The following is a 13,103-nucleotide window of genomic DNA, read 5'->3' as shown; positions in this document are numbered from 1 at the left end:
AGGCAAGGTGAGCAAATACCCTGGCTCCTAGAATACAAAATTTAATAGAGAAGTAGAGTCTGTACTCCTAGGGAGGAAGTGACAGTGGAAGCCAAGCCTTGGCATATAAGGCTGCATCCTATATACACGTAGCCTATAATAGGAAAATCTTACTGCTAGAGTACCTGGTATCAGGGACTCAACTTTGAGAATGGAAATCTCAACAGAGTCACATCTCAGACTTCTACTGGACACCTCAGTGCATAGCTGGGTAAGCAACAACTAAAGGCAAAGTCAAGAAAGTTATACCTGAGTATATTTGATACAATGTATTGACAGATTTATGCTCACACACAGTGTGAGAGGCATTCCAGGAATATCCCCATGTCTTAGATGCAAAAATCTAAAAGTCTTCAGAGCAAATGTATCCATTCAGAATAGTTCTTATTGTTCCAAATCTAGTGTTCAGTGAGAAGAGCTTGCTGTATCCCAAATGTTGTCTATTTCTCCTTTCTACAGAATAAAAACATCTTTTTAAGTAAAGATATATTTAAAGCAGCTTTTTCATTCCTATGCTTATATGGCAAGGCAGTCTCCCTGTTCCACTATTAATATCCATGCTTAGGGCATTGAAGACCAAGACTCTAGAGGGTATATGCTCCTAGTACCGCCACTACACCCTCTGACTTTGTCAAATGTTGGTCACAGTGTGCTTCTGTGCCCACTATTTTAGTGAAAAAAAAAAATTAGAAAAATCTGAAAATACAACCTACACTTCTCACCTTATTCGTTGAAGTTTTAAACTCTAGAGGATCCAGAGAGATCTTAGGCAGGAAGATAATTTCACTTAATTGTTCCTCCATTTATTTTCATTTAAATTTGTATTTTTATTTCTTGTTATTTTTCTTATATTTATCTTAATTTTTATTGAATTTTACTCTCTTCTAAATTTTCCTTTTCATGTTTTCATTTTTCCTCCTTCTTATTCCTATTTTTATCCTTTATACTTTTTCTTTTTCTTCTTTTCTTTTTTAAATGATGAGGATTTTCATGTACCCTAGGCAAGTGTTCCAGCACTGAGTTAATGTTCCAGCCTTTGAATTTCTTGTTTATTTATCTATTTTTATTATCTTAAAAGGTCTTCTCCTTTTCTCTATTCTCCATCCCACAATAACTAGGCATTAACCTAGGGCCTGGTGTATACTGGAATGTTATTGTGCCCTAAGTTATATTTTCTGAAGAGGTCCTGAAGAGCTAAGTAGAAATATGCCTGAGCTATGGGCCAAATAAGTGTTGTAATTAATACAGTTTTGTGTGATTATTTGTGTCTGGAAAATCATTGCACAGTCTCCATTTACATAATGACTTCCAATGTGGGACATGAATTGACATAAGTCTTTAAAAAGCTTTAAAAAAAGAAAAGAGCTTCTAGATCCACAAAAACAGAAACCAACTACAGTTTCTTGGTAGTTGCATTACTTTTCAGATGGTCTCTTGTTTGCTGGCAGAGAGCAGAGGAATGGCTCCTTTAAGAGAAGGCTTCCTGACTCAGCATTAGCAGCAAAATCTCTGAAGCTTCTTTGAGAGATGGCTTCCTGGTTCATGCTGATAAACAACTCTGGCTCTTTCAGGAGGCCAAGCACTTAAGTGGAATTTGTGGACAGGATGCTGTAAGTTACTTGGTGGCAGCATGGGCCCACTGCTTCCCAGAATTGGGGTGACATAAAAGATGACTCAGAGGTTAAGCGTATGGACTACTCTTCCAGAAGTTCTGAGTGGAACTCCCAGTAACCACATGGCGCATCACAGACATCTATAATGGGTTCTGGCACCCTATTCTGTCAAGCAGGCAGAACACTGTATACACAATAAATAAATCTTTAAAAAATTCCAATCTCATTTTAAAATGTAATGCAAAATTTTAAAATATAGATTAATAGATAGTAATCTATAATAGTCAAACTGTAGTCATGTTAGGTTTTCTAGATGTAGAGATATATTTCAGATTGACAGGTATTCAAACCCTTCAAAAAACTTACAGAATATGGCATTTAAAATGTTTTAAGAACTTAAGATGTTTCAGCTAGGCTGTGGTGGCACATGACTTTAATCCCAGTACTCACAAGGGAGAGACAGGTGTATCTCTGTGAGTTTGAGGCCAGCCTGGTCTCCAAGAGTTCCAGGTAGGCTCCATAGCTACACAGAGAAACCCTGTCTTAAAAAAGAAAAGAACTTAGACATTTCTCAATAGTGAGATAAGTCTGCTTCTGGCAACACCAATTACTTCAGAGAGGTTAATGGGCATTGAAAAAACTCATTATGAAATTTCCTTTCAATGTGACAAGGCTAGTCATTTGTGCAGAAAACTATTCTTGCCTGGACTTCTTGGTGGTATGCTGTATAAACTGGACATGTAGAGCCTATAGGAAAATAACTGCTGAACTCAAATGAAGAAGGTGAGAGAGTCATTTGGGGTTTCTGCTTCATGAAAGAGTCTGCCTGTTATTCTACTAGATATATAAGAAAGTGTCTGATAAATTGCCAATAAAGACAAAACATTCTTTCAAATTTCCTGCTTCATGGAAAAGTCTGCCAGATACTATGGGTCTGTAGACTGAAGATAGATGCCGCAACATTACAAAAGAACTTTGTGTAACTGTCCAGGCAATGAGCTGACTCTGTCAATTCTAGAGTTTTGGAAGTTGTTTAAAATGTACTTCCTGTTTACTTAGGTAATATTACATCATTCTGGGGTTTGATGTAGTTGAAGACAGATAGTTATAGTTTTCCTTAGTTATTATAAATAATAAATTTGATATAAAACAAAAATATTATAATTCTTGCTTTTGTATATATAATTTTACTATGCTAAAGTTAAAACCTTTTTATTTAGACAGAAAAAAGGGGAGATGAGGTAGGATTTCCTTCTGTACCATTGGTTAATAAAGAAATTACTTAGGCCTATGACGGGGCAGAATAGCGTTAGGCAGGGAAAACTAAAATGAATGCAGGGAGAAAGAAGGCAGCGTCAGGGTGATACCATGTAGCTGCTGAATGAAACAGGCACTGGAACCATACTGGTAAACCATGAGCCTCGTGGTAAATATACATTAATAGAAATGGGGTAATTTAAGATATAAGAGCTAGGTAGAAATATGCCTGAGCCATCGGCCAAACAGTGTTGTAGCTAATAGAGTTCTATGTGGTTATTTGGGTCTGGGAAGCCAGAAAATGAGCATGCAGTCTCCATTTAAAGCTGTGGTTAGTTCCAGGGCAAATATCCACACCATAGCATTAGAGATCAAGATGTAGGAGAGACCACATCTACATCTATATTCTACAGCAATCAAGATTGCAGCAGGGCAGACTGCATGTAACAGGTAAGTCTGGTGACGGAATGTCACACAGCAAAATCTGTGATTCTAATTGTTAACCTCCACCATGAAGCACCTTCAGTTAGCCCATAGACCCTCCAACCTGAATGCCGCAACCAACCCAAGAATCACTTATGAATAGCAGTGTCTTTGGAAGTCTATGACTCCAAACAGTGCTATTGCTCCAAAGAGGAGTCACCATTGACAATGTATACCAAAACTTATGTTGCCTCCCCATCTGCTTGGGTAAGCAGAGATGGCGCTTGCATTTCCTAGCAACCCAAGCCTAAATCGCACAGAAATTATTTAATAAGACTGTTTGGCCAACGGCTCAAGAATATTCCTAGCTAGCACTTATTTCTTAAATCAACCCTTTTCTATTAATCTGTGTTACACCATGAGGCTGTGGGCTACCGGTAAATTTCTAGCATCCTATTCATTGATAGCTACATACTATCTCCCTGATTCAGCCTACTGTCTCTAAATATCTCTGTTCATATTTTCTGCCTGACTCTACTCTGCTAACCAAAGCATCTTTTTTATTAACAAATGGTACTAAAACATATTCACAGCATACAGAGGAGAAACCCACAACATGCTTGAAATGCCAGAATGTGTCCACTCTATGAAGATTTGCATAAAAGAAAGTATACTCTAATGTCGACATGGTAATCTAAGTTGTCAAGCTGTGATCCAATTATGTAGAAAACAGACCAGATAATGCCAAGTGACATTGGAAGAATAATTCAACATATTATGAAATCCATCCATATAAAATAAAGATCTGTCCATGTGACTTTATGTGGAAATTTCAATATGAAAAAATATGAAAAGTAGCAATACATAACAGATGAACAGTATCAGTTAATGAAGATAAATAAAAATAAGAAAAAAAATACAATAAAAAAGATTCTGAAAAAAATAATACAAAGCTTGGAAATGCAAATCTTGATAAATTTAACCAAAACCAATTACACTGGATATGGCAGATAAAGAATTGTAGTCCCAGCTACAGATCAAGTTCCAATTCAAGACCAGTCTAGGCTATATTCCATCTAATCTCAACTAACAAAATTAGTCAAAAGACTTACCAAAACACTAAATCAAGCTAAAGAGAAAAATATCACTATGTGACCAGCAAGATTGTTCTATAAGAAAAGATGCATGCTACCAATCCCTGGAACCCCATGGTAGAAGGAAAGAATGGCTCCCCTAAGATGCCTCTTTACTTCTACAAGTATGCTGTTGCAAGACCATAAACACATACATACACAAAAACAGAAATGATAAATGAATGATATATGAAAATAAAAATCATTTCTAAAAACATGATGTCATTGAATTAACTATATAAATAACACATCCATCATAAACTTGTTAATAGATATAAATGCATTTCTGTTTTGTGTTTAAATATGTCATGGAAAGCAAATATTTGGATATTTTATAAAGGCATTTGTGGGTATATTAAAATAAAATGAAACATATAAAGTGTGAGAGCAATAACTTCCAAGTAATTACCACAGATTAAGATTAATTTTAGGAACTTTAGACAAGTGGACAGTTAGCACCCTGATGAGAAGATCATTTTTCCTTTAGAATCCCAGATGTGAAGGGCACTAGCAACTGAAAGAAAGGGAGAAGTAGAGAAGAAATACTAGATATTTGAGGTTCATTTAATTAATTTTGTGTGGTTTTGTTTTACATGTATTAAAGCAATGTTATTGATGCATGTTCACTTATAATTTTATGATATATACCATTTTTGTGTCATATCATTAAATCTTTCTTGAATTGTCATTTTACCTAAAATCAATGTGGTTACATCAGCATTAACACTGGTTGATGTTCACATAATATAATATAATATATATATATATATATATATATATATATATATATTGCATCTTTCAATATTTGTTTTTCTCCATATTTAAGTAAAACTTCAGTTGGGCAATATATATTGCAATTTCCTCCCAGTATGGCAATATTTAGCCTCTTCCTGTATTGTATATATAGGATATACTTCATGGATATTTGTTAAATAATTTTCTTCTATGAACATTAATCTTAGTTATGTACTGAATAACAAAGCAACTTTTTGTTCTAAACTCTTTGCTAACATTTTTTTTGTACTCTAAGCAGCCATAGATGATAGAGATTGTATCTCTGCCTTTAGAGAAGAGATAAGATACCATAAAATTTTAGATGACAAACACAATATTCATTCCAGAACTAAGATAAAAATGTGTTGTCTGGTATAATATTGACCTCCTATGAATCAAACAACAAGAATGACTAGTGATATAATTATTAAAAAGTTTGAGTTCTCTAAGTTTAGGGTTTGGGTTTTTGTTTTGTTTCTGTTTTCTAGGGCCCAGTTAACTATGAGTACAGATATTGCCTGGCTCCTTTTCACATCTCTTTGTCAGAATTGTTCCTCAGAAAAATAGGTTAGAATTGTTGGACAATAAGGCCTCACAAAGCCCCCAAACATCCCAGATTTTGCCCTTGTTCTTGCTTACTCATTGATCTTGACAATAAATCCCTGTTTCTGAAGACATCATTAACCTGCTTTACAAAACATGGAGAAATTCAGCTGATACTGACATGGATGCTTCAACCCTACTGACTAGTTTTCATAATGCAGAAGGTCCTCCACACGCTACTGGAGGAGAACAGTAGTTATTAGTCATACCCAGGTGTTAACTCCAAGGACTATGAATGTGTGGCATGGCAAGATGTACCTACTGCTGTAAAAGTGGGATGAATGCTAGGGATAGGGAACAGACACTTTCTGAATGAGCTAATGCCTCCTTTAATAAGACAAAGAAGAAAAAAACAGAAGAATGCTTAGCTCTGAATGGAAGATATATACTGTGGCATCTCTTCCCAAGAATCAGGGATCACTGGGAAAGAGGAAACAGGAAGATTGTAAAGAGCCAGACAGTGGGTAACTATGAAGGAACAGCATCTTATGAACACACCCAGTCAGAGGCACACACGAAGGCACAGCAGTTGCAATAGTATCCGCAAAACCTGTGAAAGCCCAAGCAATACCTCATCCTAGCATGACAATAGGAGTTGGGATAGAACTCCAAGTCCAAAGCATAGATCTATTAGCAGCTTCTAGCTGCTTGGAGTGGGAGAGAGCATATCTCTTACAAGTCTACCTTACATTATCAGCAGTTTTCTCTTAAGAGTCTACCTTGAGGCATCACCAGTCAAATCACCTCCTTGACCTACAGCTCTTTGTGACAGATGGTTTTATGAGACAAAAGATCATGAAGAATGGAGGAATAGTCTTCTAGGAGATTTTTTTCAGAAAACTGGAGGCCAATGATTTTCTAATGTAAGGCAGTTTCGCAAAATGCAATATAACTTACTATGAGACACTTGACAAAATCAAAGCTTTGGCATAGAAGCTTGGAGCTCTGCAGACTTATAGAATTAGAATAATCCAAGACATTGATATTGATACAAAAACTGCATGATAGTGTTTTCTATTTGGTAACCCAGACCCAAAAAGATGAACATGGGATGTACTCGCTCATAATTGGTTTCTAGCCATAAATAAGGGTCACGGAGTCTACAATTGGTGAACCTAAAGAAACTAAATAAGAAGGTGAACCCAGGCCGGGCAGTGGTGGCACACGCCTTTAATGCCAGCACTTGGGAGGCAGAGGCAGGCGGATCTCTGTGAGTTTGAGACAAGCCTGGTCTACAGAGCTAGTTCCAGGACAGGCTCCAAAGCCACACAGAAATCCTGTCTCGAAAAACCAAACAAGAAGAAGAAGAAGAAGAAGAAGAAGAAGAAGAAGAAGAAGAAGAAGAAGAAGAAGAAGAAGAAGAAGAAGAAGAAGAAGAAGAAGGTGAACTCAAGGAAAAACATATAGTTATCCTCTTGGCTATGGGAAGTAGACAAAATTGCCTGGAAAAAATTGGGATCTTGGGGGTGGGGTGGGATGGGGGTAAGGAGAGATGGGGAAAGAAAAGTGAGAAGGGGAGGATGGGGGGAACTTGGGGAAACAGGATGATTGGGATAAAGTAAGGTTGGATAGGGGAGCAGGGAAGCACATATCTTAGTTAAGGGAGCCACCTTAGGGTTGGCAAGAGACTTGAACCTAGAGTGGCTCCCAGGAGCCCAAGGCGATGTCCCCAGTTAGTTCCTTGGGCAGCTATAGTTCCTATAGCAATACTGATGAATATCTTGCATATCACCATAGAACCTTCATCTGGTGATGGATGGAGATAGAGACAGAGACCCACACTGGAGCACTGGACTGAGCTCCCAAGGTCCCAATGAGGAGCAGAAGGAGGGAGAAGATGAGCAAGGAAGTCAGGACCACGAGGGGTGCACCCACCCACTGAGACAGTGGGGCTGATCTATTGGTAGCTCACCAAGGCCAGCTGGACTGTGACTGAAAAAGCATGTGATAAACCCGGATTCTCTGAACATGGCGAGCAAGGAGGGCTGATGAGAAGCCAAGGACAATGGCACGGGTTTTCATCCTACTTCATGTTCTAGCTTTTTGGGAGCCTGGCCAATATATAATATACCATAAAATCTGCTGATGATCAGGGGTTCTGCATGTGTGAACATTTGATTCTGTTTTTTTTCCCCATGTGCTTTATCCCTTCCTATCTTTTTCTGCCCTTCTGTATAGTCAAATATAATGTAAATACTCCCTTAACTATCTATGCCTTCAAGTTACATTAAATCTATAACAAAGCTTCTTGACTTTTTGTTTGTTTTTCATGTGTTTTCTTGCTTGTTTATTTGAGATAGGGCTTCTCCTGGCTGTCCTAGAAACCTGCTTGATGTTTTGTAGCCTAAAATAAACTTTGATGTTCATCACTTTTTAATTAATACTAGAACCTTTTTATGCTTTCATTTTGAACTATTATTTGGAATCTTTTATTGAGCAAAATTCTCAATTCTGTTTTAAGATTGAAAGTGTAAACAATAGCAATTCTTGTTTAGTGTAAAAACATAAAACACTATTTAGCAATACGAATGGATATCAAAGGTCTTATGTAATGTGACAATGTTTAGAGAAATTAAGATTAAATCGAATTTTATATCTCTTAGTATAATAATGGATATACAATTATATTACATAAACAGTGGCATGTCTGTGGCAGTTAGGGAATAAGCAGTACTACAGCACAGTTACAATGCATTCACTTCAAACCAATGTGAATCCAGAAAATACATTTTCTGGTGAAAGAAACTGAAGAATAAGTAGGGAATTATGTGAATATTTTAGAAAAACCTTGAGTACTGACACACAAGCAGAAAGGTATAGAAGCACAGAAAGGAAAGACTAATTGTAGCTTGCTAAGACTGCTTTTCTATAGATAATGGGAAAATAAATATGCAGGCATATAGAGAGGGAAGCCAGAAGATAGTGGCTATAAAAACAACATTGTGGAGTTTTATGTATTAAAAATATTGATGTAGTATAGAGTGATCATGTTTATATAGTTTCTGCAAGTGACATTCACCCTGTGTCTTCTGCTTACATGACATGGTTCTTAAATATACATAACACATTTAAATACATACATCATGGGAATTTTGAGATCAGCACAGTAAGAAGAAAAACCTACCTGTGAGACGACTGGAAAGTGTCGGCGTCATCAAAAACCGACTTTCTAAATATAGGGGCACAAACTCGTAATTTCCCTTAAGAGTCAGGCACTCTGACGTTTTGCACAGTGAGAAGCACATCACCAGCGGGTTGCAGACCAGACACTGAAACAGAACAGGTCATATCACAATCATTTGATGTCTTTAGATGCTATCAACCTGCAGAAGTATCTTTCTATAGATAAATCAGACTTATGCAAACAAAACTATGTAATTTCACAATAGACACATTCCATAAGATATTTGTTGTTTGGTTCTTCTATACAGCCAAAATAGTTTTTGTCTCTGGATCTGTTAGCTTGTTGAAAGTATCTCTCAGTGCCTATTTAGATACACTCATATTTTGAATTTCCTTCATTCAGCTGGTGGATACTCTGTAATTTTGCATCATGTGATTGCAATGTACTTATTGATTCCTACAGGATAAAATACTTATCACACCTTCAACTCCCCGGTGTACATGATTACAATAAAAACCCCTATGCATGTACTCTTGATTTCCTATGACAAAGTATGTTTAGAATTGTGCATCGTTGGAAGGGGTTTTTTATATTGGATTTATGAGTAATTTGTTTCACTTTTATCCAAATTTTTCTTCAGTTTGTATATTTTTACAATAACACCTTAATTACAGAGAGTATAATTTCCTAAGGATGCAGCATATATGCTAAGATTCATCAGAATAACATCTCATGTTTGGAAGGCTCTTGCAGACATATATGATTGCATCAATAAGACCCTGAGCATGGGAAGGCCTTACAATTTCCAGCAAGACTGTGTTTGAGTGTTCTAAAAACTAGCCAGCAATAATGCTAATATTAGAGCACAGAAGCCTCGATATAAATCCATCCTTCACACTGGTAGTCATCCCATGTATAGCTGAGAGGAAAAAGCGTCATACAAATTTTGCACTGATAAGTAAAACCGTTTTCTGTCATGCTACTAAGTTTCATCATGCAGCAATAACTAAGAGGCATAGATGACATAATTAGAAACAGATAACCTTTGCTGATATTTGTAGACCTCGAAAATTTTGTCCTACAGACATACACAAGATAGTATTTCTTTTGCATTTCTATTTGCAAATTAAATGTGCCCTTTGGGGGCTGGATTATCTGTCAGTTGGCAAAGTACTTGCTCTGCTCAAGGACCTGAACTCAATCTGCAGAACTCAGATAAAATAAAAATGCCAGACTTGGTGTCATAACATAATATCAGTGCTCATAACATCACTTATAATATCAGTGCTGAGAGATGGTGATGGCAAAGACAGTCCCTGAGGCCTACTGGAAACTACTCTGGCCTACATAGAAAGCTCCACAACAACATGTCTCAAAAAAGTAAATAAACATGTATAGTACCTGAGGAATGACACCTGAGTCATCTGAATTTCACATGTATGTGTACTCATTTGTATGTGAACGTGAACATATGTGAATATCTACATATACATAAATACACAAAAATATGTGATTTCTTTATATAATTTAGAAGTCCAGTTTGTGTGTTTATGTGTGCTATTCTACTCTACCTATTATGGATCGGGTAGATTTCCTAAGAATTACCAATTCATTCTTAGTATTACCTTCTTTTATTTAAGTAGCCAACACTCATATAGTATAGATTCATTCATAAAACTAACATTCTTGACTTTATATTATCTGACCTATTAATTTTTATCTTGTGTTTTATAACGATTAAAATTTGCTTAGAGCACGTTTCCACTTCTCTTTTATACATATATTCTCTGTCAACATTTTCTTTTTAATTTACCTAAAGAACTCAATAAACCTGCAAAGTATCTATGTATATAATGTGAGATAGGAGGTCTTAGATTTATCATAACATACACTGAACAATACCCTGTTCTTTGCTTAAGCCACAGAAAATATTTCTTAAACATATATGTGTACATATACGCACAGATAACCAATTGTTAGGTAGCCTGCTCTATGATTTATTAGGATCCAAGTAAGAAATGTGTCATTCTTTAAAATATAAAATGCATATGCCATATTTGATTATTATTGCATTGAATTTATAGATTATTGGGCCTTTATAAATAAACATTACATATATGTCAGCTTTCCCAGGTGCTATTAATACAAATAGATTGCATTAAATTTTCTTAATGAAATTTTTAGACATAGCTGTTAAATGAATTTCTGAATTATTTACAATTTTGTCATTGTTTTAGCCGACAATCCAATCTTTGATTTAGATAAAAAGGTATGCAAATAGTGGTTACAGGACAGGGTCACTGTTTAAAGATTATATGCTTTTACGTATAGAAAAACCTAAAGTTAATATTAATGCAGCAGTAAAACCAATACATTAATTTGGGATATTTGTAGCATATAAAACTGAGCCATAAATCTTAGTAACATTTAATTAGCCAAATGGACTTGCTGTGAAAAAAAAAATCACTGAAAAACTCACCATCAAAACATCAAAATGCCCAGAAGTAATTTAAACCACGGAAATGAAGTACTTCTACAATGACAGTTGTAAAACATTGTGGTGATTTCTTATTTATACTTTAACAAAGAAAGCATGTCTGGAGATCAGAGGACAGAGCTAGCCACTAGTTAACCACACAGATCTGGAGGTCTGTACAGACAGATAAAAAGCCATATGGTTGGGGAGAGAATATAAAGCAGGAAGAGATAGGAGCTTTGTCCCTTTTCTGTTTGAGAGTCGTGGTGGTAAGAGGTGACACTGGCTGACCGACTACTTTTCTGATCTTTCAGCATTTACCCTGATATCTGACTCCAGGTTTTTATTATGTGAATATTACAACCTTGCAAACGATACGTTGTAAATAAAAGAAAAAGCATTGACAATAAAGGTACAGTGTTAGAAGGGGCTTTCTCTGCATCCTGGTATCTACTGGTAGTTGTCCTGTTTAACATCAAAGCAATGCAGGATTTTGTATTCAGTAGTGAGACTCTTTTGTATGTGGGAAATATGTGTTGACAACAGAATTCTTCCCATCCATGACCTTAGTTAAAATGCCTTATTTATTTATTCAAAGGGAATAACACAAAAATTATATGAAAGCAATTTAAAAATCAAAATTACAGTTGGGCGTAATCAGTCTTGAACATTAGACAGGTCCCCACCAATGCCAAAAAAAAAGACGGTCTTCCTTTTCATCACAAGGAAAATGAGCAATTTAATTAAGAGGCCCTGAAACCTTCACATAAGTTTAAAGACTTTGCCATTTTCTTAACTCTATAAGAAAATTAAACAAGTCAACTTTACAGGCTTGTTAACAAAGGCATTTTACTTTACCATAACAGCCTGAAGTAAATCCTTCAAACTAGGTCCAAATTCCTTATTTTCAAGTCTCTTGTCAAAGAAGAGATGTTCCTTTTCTTTCTCTCGAATTAGCTTGATTCCACCTATAGGTCACAAGCAAACAGTCTTTTGATATATCCAAGTCCATAAGAAAATATACACCACGCATTTGTCTATGTTATAATAATCCCTATTTGTCATGGAAAGAAATGTGAATTGTTTTAAACGAACTAAAACCAATGTGTATTTTAGAATGCAAATTCTTCTACAGTAGTACTTCACAAAAGACAATTTCTTGGTTATAAAAGTTTCTTACATCTGCACTGCCCAGTTCTGCAGTTGACCACTATGTCTGTCTTTTAACTGCTGGAAGTGTGTTTCCTATGGCGGAATTAATTAATTCTTAAATTAATGTAAAATTCAATAGCCACATTCAATAATTGACAGTTGATGACACAGCCCTAAAATGTATGGTTATGGCGTGTGTGTGTATCAAGAGAGAGAGATTCATTCTGTATAGAAAGTTTGATTACTCTGGAGAATGCTGACTAAAACACTAGGTAAATAGATTCCCATATACTTCACTTTTATAAGATGCAATTAAATATAAAGGGTTTTTTAAAGAAAATATTGAGTGATACAATATATGCTAATAAAAATGTAGCACACAAATGTAATATTTGGATGTGATACTGATGGTGCTGATAAAAACACTGTGATATTATTCTATTACAGAGCAATACTAGTAGGAGAAACATATTCATACGTAAATGTCGTTTATCTATGCTTTGAGAATG

General features: G+C 35.7%; 1 protein-coding gene across 1 annotated transcript in view; it reads right to left on the bottom strand.

The window, feature by feature from the left end:
- Positions 1 to 13,103, bottom strand: part of LOC142836812 (solute carrier organic anion transporter family member 6C1-like) — a 58,173-nt gene that overhangs the window by 25,818 nt on the left and 19,252 nt on the right. Inside the window, exons 6-7 of the mRNA XM_075951423.1 lie at positions 12,301 to 12,410; positions 8,967 to 9,111 (exon numbers count right to left, since the gene is read on the bottom strand). Of these exons, the coding sequence (XP_075807538.1) occupies positions 8,967 to 9,111; positions 12,301 to 12,410 (255 nt within the window). The remainder of the gene's footprint in view (positions 1 to 8,966; positions 9,112 to 12,300; positions 12,411 to 13,103) is intronic.

This window comes from Microtus pennsylvanicus, chromosome 17 (assembly GCF_037038515.1).
Source record: "Microtus pennsylvanicus isolate mMicPen1 chromosome 17, mMicPen1.hap1, whole genome shotgun sequence".
Lineage (NCBI taxonomy): Eukaryota > Metazoa > Chordata > Mammalia > Rodentia > Cricetidae > Microtus > Microtus pennsylvanicus.
Note: the sequence above shows the minus strand (reverse complement) of the source record. Positions and strands in the feature narration are given on the sequence as shown.